The sequence below is a fragment of the Neolamprologus multifasciatus genome, chromosome 17 (genome assembly GCF_963576455.1).
Source record: "Neolamprologus multifasciatus chromosome 17, fNeoMul1.2, whole genome shotgun sequence".
NCBI lineage: Eukaryota > Metazoa > Chordata > Actinopteri > Cichliformes > Cichlidae > Neolamprologus > Neolamprologus multifasciatus.
Window position 1 is genome coordinate 36,735,592 of NC_140455.1, and position 16,605 is coordinate 36,752,196.

A 16,605-nucleotide genomic window follows, 5' to 3' on the forward strand; every position below is an offset into this window, starting at 1 on the left:
ATGTCAGCCCTGCATCGTTTTATGATTGCCAGACATTATTGGAAATAAGCTTATCTACCCAAGCTTAGTTTTTAATCTTTATTAAAAACCTATTTTTATTCTCTGGCTTTTAACTCTGTGGGTAACTGATTTTATTTTTATTGCTCTGTCTGGTTTTATTAGTATTGTACAGCACTTTGGTCTACCAGGTGTGTTTTTAAAGTGCTATATAAATAAATAAATGATGATGATGATGATAATAGTTGTATTTAACTTGTTTTTACTTTTTTGTTCTTTGTTTGTTTCGTATGTTGACTTTGGCAGCTGTCAGGAAGGACAATTCACTGTTTTTTATGTAAAAATGTATTCGTTTCTGTTATTATCAGATTTCTGGCAGAAATAATTCAGACTGAGTCAGAAGGTTTAGATGTTCTCTGTTTGTTCATAAGACCTGGAAAAACAGAAGAAACTCCAAGAACAAATGAACCCATATGAGCTGGCTTTGCAGGCTTCCTCCACATCCCTCACGTAGAGACAAACAGGAAGAAGTACATGTGAGAGATTTTATTCAAGTGCAAATGCCATTTTTAAGAAGAATGCTTGTAGCTACAATACATTTAAAGCAAAAATAATTTTGAAATAAAATATGTCAACTTAAAGCAAGTGTGTTCTCACCTCGCAGTAGACAAAAGCTAAAGTACATTTGATGTTTCCCACTGAGACTAAATCACAGGTTTGTGGTGATTTTATGTAAAATTTAAATCCATTTTTGAGCTTTTTCTGTGTCCAAATCAAATTTTTCTATTTGAGAAAGACAAGACACGGTGGGTCATGAGAGCATCCAGGTGTTTATTGCAGACTAAAACTAAAACTGAAAAAATTCCTTCTTTTTTTTTAAACTAAAATCAACAGAAACAGCAGAAACAGTCAATAGTCCTACATACACTCTGCTGCTAAATTCTGCATTACATTCAGAAATTTTTACCTCAAATCAGAAAATGTTGTGTAAGTTCTGAGTTTAGACTTTACTGAGCTGAAAACAGGAAATCTTTGCTGTAAAATGAAAAGGCCGAGGCACCAGAGTGGAAACGAGTGAAGGTTCAATGGCCGGAAAGAACATTTTTAATGAGCCATTTCATATTGACCTTACTTCTCTTCCTCACTGAGTCATGTTATATATTTACACACCTGTTACATAAAATTTTACCAATAAAAATGTATTACAAACAAAAAAAATATATAAAAATGAGAAAACACACTTTTCCAGTTAGTCTAAAGCTTCAGTACAGGACAGCCAAGAGGTGACTGTATGAGAGAGGAGACTGTAACGGTTCTTCTCCACAGAAGCGCAGTGACTTTCATCTTTTCTTCTTCTCTTCCTCCAAATCAGCAGGTTTTTGGTTGTAGAAGTAAAACTGTGCAGTTTTTGTATATGACGTTGATAATTTGCATGACATGTAGACATATAATAAGCCAGGTGGGCCTTTTCATATCAGTGATAACCAGTGTTGGGGAGTAATGGAATACATGTACCGCCGTTACGTATTTAAAATACAAAATATGAGTAACTGTATTCCGTTACAGTTACCGTTTAAAAAGGTGGTATTTAGAATACAGTTACTTTGTTGAAATAAATGGATTACACGGCGGTACTTCCCTGTTTCATATTGTGGCGGGTCAGGACTGTTTGGGTTTTGTTTGACAGCTACGTTCTGTTGTTCCAGTACGGTTGCCATGGTTACAGGGTGACGCTCTCTCTCTGCGTGTTTCCTGGGTGAGAGAGGCCTTGTTGTTGTTGTTGTGCTAAGCTAACAGGCAGAATGCTACAGGTATAGCTCTAAAGAATGTAGCATCATAGGCAGTGTAGTCCGTGCTGCAGGGAGAATGGACTGTCATACACGTTATGTGTCTGTGAGCGAGGGAGGGAGAAAAAGGAAAAGTACGAGCTGTCATCGAGCAGAAATGGGAGCTGGAAGCATGTAAATATAATAATAACCACTGCAGCCAAGAAGAGAGCCTGACGAGCCCAGTTGTAAGTAAGCTATTAAGACTCGACTGTACACCGTGTTCGTGTTTTCCTCCAAAAACAATAAGTTCCGTTGGAGCAGCCTTTCAACGCCTCTCTCTGTCTCTGCTAGCAAACTTGACCCAGACAACAAAGTAAAGCTAGTTTTCAGCTACGAGCCGACACAGAACCCACTGTATTAGCCAGAGGTCCCTTTACTACGGTTCGGAGCCGCGGACCTTCAGTAACAGTAATAAATCACAGCAATAGTACATTCATGTAGTTGTAAACAGCATGATAATATATTAAGTAATCCAAAGTATTCAGAATACGTTACTCTCATTGAGTAACGTAACGGAATATGTTACAGAATACATTTTGGGGCATGTATTCTGTAATCTGTAATGGGATACATTTTAAAAGTAACCTTCCCAACACTGGTGATAACTGAAGGCAGCACTCGCTGAAGCGCTCCAGTCTGCTCCAGAAAAGCGCAAATGTACACTTTGGTTTTTTTAAAAAAAACATTGTGTAAAATACACGAGAACATGAATCTGAAAGTTAATGTTTAATTTGTGTCTAAAAAAAAATGAAATGTAAAAAATGAAAGTTGTGAGACTCAGTCCTCTGGGCTCAGGTTCAAACATGGACAGATGATGGTTCAGCTCAGAGAGGAGGAATGTTTTCCAGGATCCTTCTGTGATAATTTAACAGAAAACTGGAAAACCAGTGCAGAAATACAACAAGTATTTGTTTGTGCTTGCCCTTATTATTAATCTTTGTGTTTTTATATGTCTTCTATATTTCTTTTTAAACTAACAGCTCTCTCAGCCTCCCAGGGTGTATATTAATGCACTTGTGCTGGTCTTATAAAAAGAAATCAGCAGTTTTAAACCTTTGTACTCAGTGACACAGGCGACTGATGGTTGGCTAACATTGCAAATACACTAGAATTCCCCCTCCGGGTGCTTTACCTTCAGCAGGACGCTGCTGAGGTCAGCTTTTTGTCTGGCAGGTTCATATAGACCAAAGATGCAGTCTCCCCGAGCCAATTAGGTTTATGTCTGCTTCATCCACTTATCTTGTGGCTCCCTTTGTAAAATGTAGTTCCAGAGAAAAGGGCGACTGAATGTCTCCGTGAGATATGAACAATCCCATTAAAACAGATGTGATCTGAAAACATCGCATTTTCCTTTCGGGCATTAAAGTAAACATAGAAGTCATGTTTTTATTGTCACAAAGATTCTGCGCAACTTTTCTGAGAACAAGTAAAAAACACAAATCGTCCAAAAACATCAGCGTTAGAAACAATTCAGGGATCAATTAGAAAAGTAAAAGTTGAAAAATGTTAAAATAAAATGTTGCACAGCAGAAAAGTTTCAGATGATCATGTGTTACTGGGGATGTAACGTTTGATTGGTTGGATGGAGAGAAAGGCACAGACGTTCAAAGCTGTCCTTTACATGTGTGCAGATACCAAGGTAATGTAGAGGCAAATATATTAGCCTTCAAAAACATTGCACATAGCAATAGTTGTTATTTAATTCTAGTAATTAAAAATGTAGATTTTTAAATTTTATGACATATATATGTTTTAATATCTCCAATAAATGGTGATGACAGAGATTTGATCTCAATCGTCACAGTTTCAGTTCTATCAGCAGCTGATGTTGGATGTTACAGGCACGAGTATCTCTCGAGGCTCAACAGGAAATGACTTCTCCAAAACTGCTGCCACAAACTCAGTAAAATATGATCATATATTGTGATGTAAAACAGCCCAGTCTTAAAGTTTAGCTACGCTGTGTCCACGAAGTTTTGAGCCCGTAAAGTAAAGTTTTTCTTTTAAGCCTTTATTCAACCAGAAAAATGTGACTCTAAAGATTTAAAAAATCCTTTTATAAGACGGACAGTAGTGCAGTTATCGATGAGAACATATTCTAGGTAAGACGGAGAAGATAAATAAGAAAGCAAAGCAAGCTGCGTGACCCCGAACGTGCAACATGGTGACCTTTAAGATTTGCAGTTAATCTCAGCGCTGCGTGACAGACAGAATCCAGTTTATCAGTGTGACGACGCGTGCACGCAAATGACGTCGCCGTTTGTTTCTTAATATCCCGATTTACACGTCAGGGACAGTAAACCTCCAGTTTCAGAATTTTTGTACAACCATAATTACAAAACGTGTAAAATGTGAAAATCAACAGAATGCAGCGATGTGCAAATCTAAAAACAAATCAAGACGCATCAATTTGTTGGTGCCATACGAATAAAACGGAAATGAATTGACTCCCACTGCTGTTGCAGTATCTGAAGCATCGACTTGCTGAAATATTCAAGGCCTCCCTGAAGGATGGCAGCACGTGTTCCTCTAAAACCTGTAAATAGCTTTTAGCGCTGATGTTGCTTTTCCAGATGTTCAGGTTGACTGTTTCATGCGCTTTAACGCACTCCTTACCGTACCTTTGACTTTGAACTGAGTGCTGATGAAAAGTCAGATGGTCCCTCCCCTCTTTGGTGCAGAGGACGTGTCGTCCATGTTTTCTAAAAAAAATTAAAATTAAAATTGACCAGTTTTTCACTTTACCACAGTCTTGCCTCGCCCAGCAAAGGTGGCGAGGTTTATGCATCATCTTCACATGTGGCTTCATCTCCCATGACAGAATCAGGTTCAGCTTCTCTCATTGTTTTTAATTATCTTTTGTACTGTAGACAGATGAGGTGTTCAATGTTTTCACAGTTTTTAATTGTTCTGCATTTTGTAGACACATTGTTGCAGATTGGTGAAACACTGCCTCTCTCAGGTGTTACCAGCCTAATGAGTTGTTCTTATTTTTTATTATTTTGAAATTAGTTAAAGTTTGTTGTTAGTTTACTTATATTTTGGGGTTTATTTACAAGTTTATTTGTTGGTTAACATTTTGTTTCGATGTTTGTTTGATGTTACTTTGTTAAATTAGTCAGTAAGAGCTGTAGGGCCGTTTTGTTACTGGTATAGGACCAGCATGCACTGGGGTGGGCCTATGGTTTTTTACCAGAGCAGGAGAAGCAGCAGGAAGTAACAAAAAATGGATCTTGTTATTGCCAAACTGGATAAAATAAACCATAAAAACGCAACTTTCAAGTTTGGACAGTGACTTCTTTTGCCTGCTTATGAAATAGTATCTCAGTGCAGCAGTGACTTGTGGACTTTTAATTGTGGGATGTTTGGTTTGTCAAACAAAAGGAATTGCCACTACATAATGAGTTGGTAAATGAAAGGTTATTATTTGTTGAACAAGGTCAAAACACCAACTTCATGTATAAACTTTTGTTTTTCCTGCGATTATAGTTACTGTATCTCCGTGTGTCCTGCAAAAGAATAAAGGGATAATAAAATTGTTAACTGGTTGGATGAAAGATTAAGAGTTAGAAAATACTGCTTGATTCTATTTGAAAAATATTTTTGTGTCTGTATATTTTGTTGTTTTCTGCTGCTATAACTACGCATCATGCCCATCTAACACAATTTCATATCCTCCGCTGTTAATGATCGAGCTGAAATGTCACATCGCACCATCAGCAGCGCCGTAATGACCGCATGATGGACTGTCAACATTGACTTTTTTCCTCTTGTATGACCCAAACTGCTGTAAAGTCAAAGACAGACGGGTCATCAGAGCGTCGTAAACAGAAGAAGCATCTGTTTGATTCGAGGGGGAATCACTTTGCATCCCTTAATTAGCCACGCAGAGTAGTGAAGGTCAGCGCAATCATGCTAATGTGACTGCGGGCCGAGTTGTAAAAGGCTCAAGCTCGTAACTCTTATTTAGATGGCTGAAAATGGTGATTGTGGAGATAACCGCAAACACAACAAGTTGTGTGTGTGTGTGTGTGTGACTGGGATGGGCTAAGGGCTGGTTAGAGGGAGGGGGAAAGACACTCGGCATCGATGAAGTGAAAGGTGGATTGAATCTAATATAAGGAGGACGCGAGCGGCGGATCAATAACCGAGAGAGCTGCAGGATAACAGACAGAATCAAACACCGGAGATCAGCTGTGGTGGGCTTGGAAGAGCAACAGTCAGATATCCAGCATGCGCGCTCTGGTGGTTTTGCCTCTGCTCTTGTGCGCAGTGGTGTGTGTGGATCAGGTGAGAGCGCAAGTGACGGCAATGAAGCTGTGCGGTAAGCAGTTAATCAACGCCATCTCCTACACCTGTGGAGCGTCCCGCTGGAGGAGGTTCTTCCGCGAGCCGGACGTGGATGGTGAGAAAACTCCGCTTTTACTCATTTCGCACAACAGAAGAGACGCGCTTTTAGTAGCTGGATTTCTTTCTATAGTTTCATTTGCTACAAGTTTAGTGGTTCCGACTTTCTTCAAGAAAGAACGATGCAGAAAAAGTCAAACTGTGTATTTACCCTTTAATTTATATTATTTATATTGCAGTGAGGGTGTAACCACATTCAAGAACAAATAGAAATTCCATTTATATCATTTTTTAAAAAATGGCATGTTTTCGAGTTACCATCTCAGTGCAGTTTGCCCACACAGTACTTCTCCTGTATCTGCTTCTGTGGCTTAAATGAAACCCAACACAAGCTGAAGTTTGTGTTTTCTAACCAGACTGCCAGTTTTTGTTACACCTCATGTGTTATGTTATTAATTCACCGGCTGGCGTGCAGGGCTTCTCCAAACAGGTGTTTCCCAGCACAGCGACGCACAATCTGCCAGAGGAGTCAGCAGCTCAATGATTAAACGCTGTAGCTGGCGGTTCCCCGGGCGACTTCTCCAACACACCACACAAATAAACGCAGTTAGCGTGTCAGCCGTGCAGATCGGAAAGCGTAAAGTGACACTGAAGAAGACAAATAAGACCGAGCTCATCCGTGCAGTCATTTAGAGCTTCCTTATTTAAAGGGAACATGGACGAATTACACAGGATGCATCTGAAAGCAGTGCTTCATCAGCTGCACTTGTTGAGAAACACTGTCGGCTAAAATGAACTGCTATAGAAAGCATGGGAGTCATGTTTAAAGTACGGTGAACAGAGTTTCCCGCACAGTTACATTCAGATTGTAAGGGTGAAGTTACACTATTAATGCGTTTGCAGAGGCTTAAATTCTAAAACCTCCACACTCAGTGTTCATTGATGCGTTTTGTTCTGCCTACAGGGGAGCAGAGCAGCTTGGAGAAGTTCAGCAGTTTGGGCTTAGAGATGACCAAACGGGATAATAACATCTTGCTGGCCAACATGTGCTGTCAGATGGGCTGCAGGAAGACCGACCTCGCCCACTTCTGCTGAGGACAATCCTCACTTTTGTTGTTGTTAAAGTGACCATAATGACTGTGTTCCCTACAAATCTCACCTTGCTAAGAACTGTTATGATCTCTGTGCAACTGTTAAACTTTGTGGATGAGCATCTCTGAACATGTCCCTGAACCCGAGCTGTACACGTGCGACCATAAATAAATGTTTTAAAATGACACAAAATCAGAAGCTTTTTCTTTCATGGTGCATGACTGTTAAAAAGTGAGTTTCTGGCTCTGCTTCAGTTGTCTTTCTTGCAACCTTCACCTGTATTTGGTATTTTTTTGCTACTTTTGTCAAATAAATATTCTATCATAACACCGGATTGAAGTTTTTTTTTTTTTTTTACTCCAAATACTGGACAACGTGTGAACGTATCAAGCTGGATCACTAAGATCCCCCCACGCAAAAGTAAGCAAGTACATGAATAAGTAACTAAACCAGCTGGCAGAGCGGGTGTGCACAAACGCCCACACACCACTTACATATATGACCCTTAGGTAACAACCCAGCCCCGCCCACAAGGGGCGGTACTTAGAGCAGGTTTCACCTCTCACATAAGCATGCAACAAGAAATTAAACTACACTCTTAACTCCTCTATGCTCTTATTCCAAATCCAGCTTCAGTCAATTCGCATTTTATGAAATAAAGGAAAGCACAATAGCATCAATAATTTTTGTTTTATTTTCCCTGGGTACATTTTATTAATTCAAGTTGATTCCACTATATCATTTTCTATTATTTTCTATGAAACAATAGCATCTTTGGCCTGGCTAGCTCCTGTCAGGCTTTGGGCTCAAAATGACCATAGAGTCCATATTTACAGTGTTAGCTGTCCTAGCGTACGTGGCACACAAACTAGCTTAGAATGAAACTGATTTTACACATTTAAATCATTAAAGCTTTAAAATTCAGCTAATTTAATGAGATGGTGGCAGAGCAGACAGATTTAAGGGAACATCAAAGCTACTGCGGTTCATCCTCAGAGGTGTATGTGTGTTTGGACCAAATTGGATGGGAATCCATCCCATAGCTGTCAGGATTCCCCCAACAGGAAAATTGCCATCATGTGCAAATCACACTAACCAGCCACATGTACGAATGCAAACATAATCAAATTATAGCCTTCAGTTCTAGCCCTGACCAGCAGTTTACCACTGGATACAGGTTTACATACGTTGGTTTTAACCACTTGTTACAATGAAGGTACACAGAAGAGCATCTGTGAACCATAATGTAGTAGCAGAAGAACACAGTAGGTGACAGCTGTTTAGTGCCACAATGTCACGAAGCTCAAATCATCTCAAACTGATTTCTTAAACATGTCGTAAACTCACTGTACTCAAATGGGCTGCAGAGTCTCCAGATCTCAAGCCAGCGCACTTTGGTTTGGTGGACCAGGAGATTTACATCATGGACGTGCAGCCGACAAATATGACCGTGTGATGCTATCACGTCAACGTGGATCCAAATCTGAGGAATATTTTCAGCAACCTTTTGAATCTGTGCAGTGAAGAACGGCGGCAGTTCTAGGGGCAAAATTAATTAAATAAAATCCGTCCCATATTTTTGGGCGTATATTTCAGCCAAGGTCAAAAGTTTGGACTAACATCGCTAAAGCGACCTGCTGAATGGGAACAAATAAAACCTCACAATATTACTTCATAGAAGGAAAACAGCAAACACAAACATCCAGTTATAACTTTTATTGGTTTTGGAAAGAAGCAAACTAAATTTCTCAGATCATCTTAGCGTTGTTATGTACTGTACAAACAGCTTTCACATGTGTTTGAGGTTAATGGTAAAGAACCAAAAAGCATTCTTGCTTATAGCACACATAAACACACTCCTTGCTCTCGTCTCGACATTAACACAAGGTAACTGACACTCAGCACAACACGTCATTTCAGCACTAGCGTCACAAAAGCCCCACCGTTTGACCGCATGCTTTGCATCCAATAATACCGCAGGACGAATTCGCCATGAAGATGAAGCTCTTGTGTTTTGATGCACTGAAAAATTTAAACGCCGTTTTCAGAAATACAGTGAAAAAGGTTTGCGATCAAACAGACGTGTAACCATAAGTGTAGGAGTAATTCTACACTGATGCACCCGGGGTGGCATGTGTGGTGGGTTTCTGTAGATAATGCTGCAGTGACTGTTGCACTGTTTAGCTTAAAGAAGGTAGCAGCATTGTCTCGGGCACGTAGTCTTCCATTTAGCTCAATGAAAGACTGACATGACTGAAAAATGCGTCCCCAAACAAAAGTATCAAGAACTAAACGGCACCAATCATCCATCGTTCCTCACACCAACAAAATGCAACTTTGCCGTTCTCTCAGCCTGGGTCTGCACAAGATCAAAGTACAAATGAACAGCGCTCATTTGAACTGCAGGGCCCAAAAACTATCCAATCAGATGTACTGAATACGTGTACTGACATCAGGATACCGTCCTAAATCAGCTCAAAATGCTTGAGCGCTCTGAGAGGACCATGATTGGTTACATTTAGTCGATTGCCAACACAGAGTACAGTACAGAGGTTTTTCAGCTACACTTCACGCACACTTTTTGTTCTTCACGTTGAGTGTCGGAGCATTCAGGAAGTTCAGCATCATCAGCACAGTGTTTTTCACATTAAACAACACATTTTTTTTTTTTTTTACCCATTTTAAAAATATCCAGCTTATTCTCCTTAACAAGGGACTGACTGTCTGGGGTACACACACATAAAATACGAAAAAACAAAACAAAACTTAAAACAAAAAAAGAAAAAGAAAGCATTTTGGTCGACTTAACCTCGCTCCACAACCTCATTTAAATCATGTCATCTCACAGAGACCGTTACAATTATGCAAAATAAAGCCATGGATTCAAGCACTGGCTGGATGACTGGGATTTGCTCACGATATGAGGGTATGATATGAGGGAGTTTAGGTACCAGTGAGGTAAATGGAAACAGGAAGGAAGGTTTTCTTGTGATCTGCCGTCAAACTGAAGGTAGAGGAAAGAACTGAGAACGCTAGATGATCAGGGTTTCCTTATTGTTTTATTACAGCTAAGTTTGAAGTAAGGAAATGAGCTGGTCCCAGTAAACAGTTCCTGTTCCAATACCAGTACCATGGTCACTAAACTTCATCTCTGCAGCCGTTTTTATTGTTTTTGTCTTCTTTGAAGGATGAGTTTGACATTTTGGGGGGGGGGGGGGGGGGGGGTAAACTAACCTTGGCCAGGAGCCATATTGGTTAGCTTAGCAGAAAAACTGAAACGGCTAAGCTAGCGTTGCTAAAATATAAGAGGCTAAAACATCTACAGTTTGATGCTTGCTTCTCTTGAGAGTGCGCACTGCAGCACAGCAATGTGTTTTACTGGCATGCTAATGGGATGAGTGCACGTTCACTGCAGTATCCCTGGTGATTTAGCATATTAGCATGCTAAAATTAGCATATTAGCATGCTAAAATTAGCATATTAGCATGCTAAAATTAGCTCACCAGAACAAGCATAGATAAGGCTAACAGAACTGTTGAGGGAACATTTATTTAATAAACCAAAGTCATGAACTAATGAAAAGTCTGACCTGGTGATGGCGCAAGAGAAAATGACAGGGTGTTACTAAAATGCTGCCTTTTATCCTGACAGAGACATTAACGTCTAGTGTGGATGAACGCCATTAGCATTTTCGGACCCGTGCAGTGCTCTCAAGCTAAATAAACTTGTTAATGACGAATACAACAGGGTGTTTTTACACCCTTGTATTAAAGAAGAAACATGACACTGTGTATTAATCAGCTTTCTGGGTGCTGACAGACAGACTGGCAAGCCTTTCCCGGTCTTTTTAGCATGCTAGCAGTTTCCTGGCAGATGTCACACGCATCATCCAAAAATGTCAAACTTATTCCTCAAAGCGTGAATCTTGGCCATGTAATAGCTAACTCTACATTAACACTGCTTCCACAAAGCATTACACAGAATCCAGAAAGATATTCATCTTTTGTCTTTAAATTACCCCGCCCCCACCCATATATAGGTCAATTCTTCTGTTGCACTTGAGTTAAAAAATTATATCTGAAATAAATTCAAAAAATTAGACCTTATACTGTACACAGGTTACCCAACTACACAGATAACAAAAAATGAGAAGGAATTTAAATATTTATACCTTTAAGGGTTCGAGTCGTGTGATACCATTCAAACTATATTCATATACAGAATCACATGTTTTATACAACAAGTCATTGTCATCAATAAATAAAAATAGAATGCTGTCATGTACTCTGCAGTCTAACACTGCTGTCCTGTGAACAGGAAGGCTATCTGACGATACGAGGAAAACACCAAACGCCCTTTAAGATATACATTTTCGACTTAAATGACACTTTGTACACTTCTTTTGTTCTGACACGAAAACATAGTTCCTTATTTTACCAGTGAAACTGACTAGTCATTGCAGCTGCCTAACATCCTTACAACCTCCCTGCATGCGAGTGTATATAACAGAGAAATAGAATAGTGGTTTGACTGGCTAACTGGTGTCTTTAGCAGGATGTGTCATGTAATACCAGCAGGCGATGCTTGGAAATCTAGTTTCATACAGGTCGTACACAAGCACCAAGAAGAAGGACCCACTTTTACCTGTGACAGCTGATGGTGTGTCATGTGAAGCAGCTACATGGATCAGTGCAAAACAGTGAGTACACCTCTCGTATTCTTATCCCAGAGGTTGAGGACCGGGCTGTTTAACTTACTAACTTCATCCCATCCGACTCTGGATGTGTTCAGATTTGACGCACGTCTGACCACAACGAGGATTTTTTTTTAAATGGCCAAAGTTTTCACATTAACAAGAATTAAAAATCTGTTCCTTCTTGTTTGGTCAGGCAGCTGCAGTGAAAAACTTGAAAAACACCACCACACGTTGACCAGAGGAGGACGGAGACAGAGGCACAGACTACAGAGGAGGAAAGAACCCATTTGTGTCTAAGTGCAGCAATACAGATGTTATGAAATGAATACAAATACAATAATTACATGACCTATAACAGTTCCACAATGTTATATGCGAGTTATACAATACTGCTGGGCGGGCTGCAGACCTGTTGTGGGGGTTCAGAAAAGGATCACAGAGTCTGTCTGGTGTCCGTCTGTCCTCTGTCCTCGGCGTCGACCTCAGTCCACTGCGTTCACTTTGTTCAGCGATGGGTCAGTTATCAGCCAGGTACTTTCCTGAAAGACGTCAATTAGAAACTAAGTGCTTATCTGTATAAATGAAATGTGATATTTCATTAGTTTTACGTTTTATTAAGTAGCTGCAATGAAAGGAGTCAAACTTATTCTACTCAGGTAAGATGTCTGAAGGTTTTCAGTCATCCAGGTCATCGTAGTCTAAGGAGCTTGGAAAGAAAAGCGTCTGGACTTCTTTAAGTTGCTTGAAGACGTTTCACCTTCATCCGAGAAGCTTCTTCAGTTCTAAGGTCAAATGGTGGAGAGTCCCAGATTTAAACCTAGTGGGAGTTTCCCCCCACAGAGGGACAAAAGGACCCCCTGATGATCCTCTAATCGCCTGAGCCAAGGTGTGAAACTGGGTGTGGGTCCCAATCAGCCAGAGTTTCGGGTGAGTTCATTGTGAAACCTGGCCCCACCTTATCATGTGATTTCCTGAGGTCAGATGGCCCAGGATGTGAGTGGGCGTTAAGGCGTCTGGGGAGGGAACTCAAAACTGGATTATAGATGGCAGACAGTTGGTGTCGTAAACCACCGCCTCTGTTCAAAGATGGTCGCTCACAGTGGACATAGATGCTTCTTTCACTCCTCTTTCAAACCATCTGTCCTCTCTGTCCAAAATGTGAACATTGGCATCCTCGAAAGAGTGACCTTTGACCTTAAGGTGCAGATGGACAGCTGAGTCTTGTCCTGTGGAGGTGGCTCTTCTGTGTTGTGCCATGCGCTTGTGACCTCCACCATTTGACCTTAGAACTGAAGAAGCTTCTCGGATGAGAGTTGAAACGTCTTCAAGCAACTTAAAGAAGTCCAGACGCTTTTCTTTGCAAGCTTCCTTTAACTACTCAGGTAAGCTTTACCAAGTTACTAAAATAATCCTAAAACTGACTTTTATTACCGCGTGGATTCATCTAAGTGTTTTCAAGTCCTACTATATGCACATTATGTTAACTTAAACATACATAAAGGAAAATGTTTACAGTGTAACTGGTGGGAGTTGTATTTCCAGGAACTACAATCAGTGTTTAAAAAAGTTTAAAGAGATAAAACGTGGATTTTATATGTTCAATAACCAGTTTATAAATTTGTTAACATTCGGGAATTGGCTGGCTAAGCTTTCGTGTAGCAGTAATGAATATTTTATTTTGAAAACCCCATCTGACTGACCTGCAGCAAACCTCTTCTTGACGAGCGAGAAGCGGTACCCTGGCCCGGCCAGCTCGATGTCACAGCCTGACAGGGTGCTGCCTTCGCTGGTAAACTGCACCGCCAGTGGAGCCGGTTTGCTCGGACCTTCTGTTAGCTGAAAGCGTGCTAACAACGAGCCCACACCTGAGGGAGGAGAGTGAGAGGATGAGACCAAGAAATGAACCCCCAAAAGCAAATATGTAACAACATGAAAAATGGGCAACGTCTCTACAACTGCAGATCTCATCTTAAAGAGAATTCATAATCTAGTTTCGTGTCTTCATCCTGGACGTCAGGTCACTGATGGGTGTCCTTGCCCTGTAAATGACAGTGTGGCTCTAATGATGGCAGGTTGTGATCTGGAGCACAAATCAAACTAAACCTAGTCAGAAGAAATTGTGTAAATACTCCACAGCTGCTACCGTGGGCACTCGTTTACTTTATCTCATTAAAAAATAAAAGCTCATTGTAAACATCAGCTTTGGTGAAGTAACTGTACCACTGCTGTCCAACAGGGGGCAGCGTTTACTGTGATGATGATGCACCAGACTTCCTCTCCATCTTGTCGTCCTCATCTGCTGTTGTTCCATTTTCAGCATTTGTACACCAGCCACACACGTGCACCGCGTGTCCTCCCGACATTTATGTTATTTAAAGAAACAGGTTAAATCATCATTCGAAAGAAATACCTCCATTTTCAGATTTGTGGGAGATATCGGGGATCTTCCACAGGATTCGTTGCTGGTCTGCATTCCTACCAGGATTAGGAATAAGAGAAAACCATTAAAGGATACAACAAACAGGTGAACAGGTCATTGAAGGTTAACCTTACTTTGCCCTGACAGCAAATAAATGCACGGCACTCCCAGATATGGCACAGGATTTTATCTCTTGTCTAAATAACATTTGGAGCAATAAATGCATCAAACTGCCTCCTTTACCCCCTTAATCTGTGTAGCTTAATACTGTGTAACAACAAGTCTAGAAAGACCGTACCATGCAGCAGGAGGTAGGACAGCCTGTAGCTTTGAAACGCCTCCATCAACGGGGACGAGGAACTGAACGTTGTTGAGGGCCATCGCCGTCGTCATGGCCTCCCCGTTGTATTTGTAGTCTATCCTCAAGTCAGTGCTGGTGGGCTCGCACCTCCAGCTCACTGCCAGGTTCAGAGGAGTCGACTGCAGGCCCTGTGTTGACACCTGGCAAACACGTGTTTCGATAAAAGCCTGTTCACACTGAAACACCCTAAACAGCTGAACATGCTTCAACTGAAAGAGTTCAGTGTTTGGGATTAAAGCTACTCTCAAAATCCCAAATCCAAGGTTACCTGATACTTGAGCATGTCCACGTTGTAGTACGTCGCTTGTGGTTTCTGCTCTGCCACCTTCTTTAAATGCGATATCAGGTTTGGCATGTTCACCCAGAAGTCCTTGCTGTCAGCCTTGGCTTGCGTGGTGGTGTCACTGGTGGAGGAATCGCAGCAAAGAGCCCGATCAGAATACAGACGTTTCACAGGACTGTGGTGGTTTTCTATTGAAGTGACTAAACACAGCCACACACTTCAGCGGTGTGCTGGTACGAAACGACTGTTCAACCAGAAAAAACAAGTTTTTTGGGAGGAAAATGTGACTTTTCCTCACAGAGTCAGCGTGACCCAACAATGATCCAGATGTGGTTGGTGGTCGTTACATCACACAGACTTTACAGGTGCTGAGAATAAAGTAAAAACTATTTTTAAGTTGCTTTTCTAAAAACAAGAAGCACCAAGGAGGCTGGAAAACGTCAACGTTCGACAGCTGTAATAAACAAATGAATCATAATTAAAAACAATGTTTATTCTACTGTGAGGTCACGTGACTTCATGCTATAACGATGTGTGATATTTTGCATAATTTAATTTTAATTTTAACGATCACATCAGGCGGTTTATCAGGCGTTTCACAACAAGTGCAACACGGTTATCTGCCTGCACACTCAGACGACCTCATGATGACTCCACACTTACTCAGCGCTCATTTTGGAAATAAGCTCACAAAATTTACTCATCTGAAGTGGTCATAGCTAAAACCCCCGAATAAACCACAGGGGATTGTAGATGTTTGATGAGTCACTAACAGCTGTCAGCGCTGCAAACATGGAAACATTCACGCCATCACCTCGACCTCCCCAAAACCTCTTTACTCCTTTTTGTTGGTCACATGCTGCTCTCCTGTTTTACAGTCTGTGTGACATCAAACTTGCTGTGTCACCATAGATAATAAGGTGACTTGCATAACAAAAGTCATTAAAATTGAATGTCAAGTGTGGCATGCTTATTAAAAATAAGTATCGCACATGCTCTGTAAGTGAAACTAAAATGATGCATCATTTGCAACAGGTACATCTGATCACGTTTGGTTACACGAGACCACTAACATAACATGTTAGGTATTACTGGGTGGCGCTAAAGTTAGACAATAATGTATTTAGATTTAGTTCTGTATTCTCAGAAAGGTTGGGTCGATCTTTTCACATCTTCCAGCAAAAGCTGAGTTTTTATTTTTATTTTCTTAACTGACATGTTGAGTTTACGGTGGTGTCATTACCAGCAGAGGAGCTGGGGGTTAGGCAGCACATGCTCCAGTCGACTGTAGTTGGTTATGCTGAAGGTTAGCACGGCGGGGGACGGGTTATTGGCAAAGTGCCGCGTGATTCCCGCCGGAAACGACAAAACCATCTCACCTATGATCTTCACAACACACCTGAGAAAGAGAAGAGAGAGGAACGCTGCATGAAAGACTGCAGAGAGAGACGCACACAAACGCACAAATCACACATGACTTCATTTCCTTTTGATAATAAAACTAAACAGTCTTAATGCGTTTCTGCTATTGACTGAATCACTACATTAAAAGCTCTGCCAATCACAGCTCACACATTATTA

The 16,605-nt window shown here is 40.9% G+C and overlaps 2 protein-coding genes and 1 long non-coding RNA gene across 4 annotated transcripts in view; 2 read left to right on the plus strand and 1 right to left on the minus strand.

Annotated features, from left to right (window-relative positions):
* Positions 1-143: 143 nt before the first annotated feature.
* The window catches only part of LOC146499816 (uncharacterized), a 146,736-nt gene continuing 130,274 nt past the window's right edge, over positions 144-16,605 (plus strand). The window contains exon 1 of the long non-coding RNA XR_014870330.1: positions 144-241. This is a non-coding gene — a long non-coding RNA (uncharacterized LOC146499816). The remainder of the gene's footprint in view (positions 242-16,605) is intronic.
* Positions 2,553-10,475, plus strand: insl5a (insulin-like 5a). The gene is made up of 2 exons (XM_085138603.1): positions 2,553-6,231; positions 7,138-10,475. The coding sequence occupies exons 1-2, from the start codon at positions 6,060-6,062 to the stop codon at positions 7,266-7,268; spliced, it is 303 nt and encodes a 100-aa protein (XP_084994729.1). The 5' UTR covers positions 2,553-6,059; the 3' UTR covers positions 7,269-10,475.
* sgip1a (SH3GL interacting endocytic adaptor 1a) overlaps positions 8,967-16,605 on the minus strand; it is an 80,981-nt gene continuing 73,342 nt past the window's right edge. For both annotated transcript variants that reach the window (XM_085138545.1, XM_085138546.1), the window contains 6 exons: positions 16,268-16,423; positions 15,010-15,145; positions 14,679-14,881; positions 14,372-14,436; positions 13,662-13,826; positions 8,967-12,500 (listed from right to left, as the gene is read on the minus strand). In XM_085138545.1, the coding sequence (XP_084994671.1) occupies positions 12,478-12,500; positions 13,662-13,826; positions 14,372-14,436; positions 14,679-14,881; positions 15,010-15,145; positions 16,268-16,423 (748 nt within the window). In that variant the 3' untranslated portion in view covers positions 8,967-12,477. The remainder of the gene's footprint in view (positions 12,501-13,661; positions 13,827-14,371; positions 14,437-14,678; positions 14,882-15,009; positions 15,146-16,267; positions 16,424-16,605) is intronic.

What these genes read in the sequence shown, in the direction of transcription:
- insl5a (XM_085138603.1), top strand. Translation starts at nt 6,060, where the DNA reads ATGCGCGCTCTGGTGGTTTTGCCTCTGCTCTTGTGCGCAGTGGTGTGT. An exon ending in CCGCGAGCCGGACGTGGATG is followed by an intron (nt 6,232 to 7,137) that starts GTGAGAAAACTC and finishes TTCTGCCTACAG; the next exon opens with GGGAGCAGAGCAGCTTGGAG.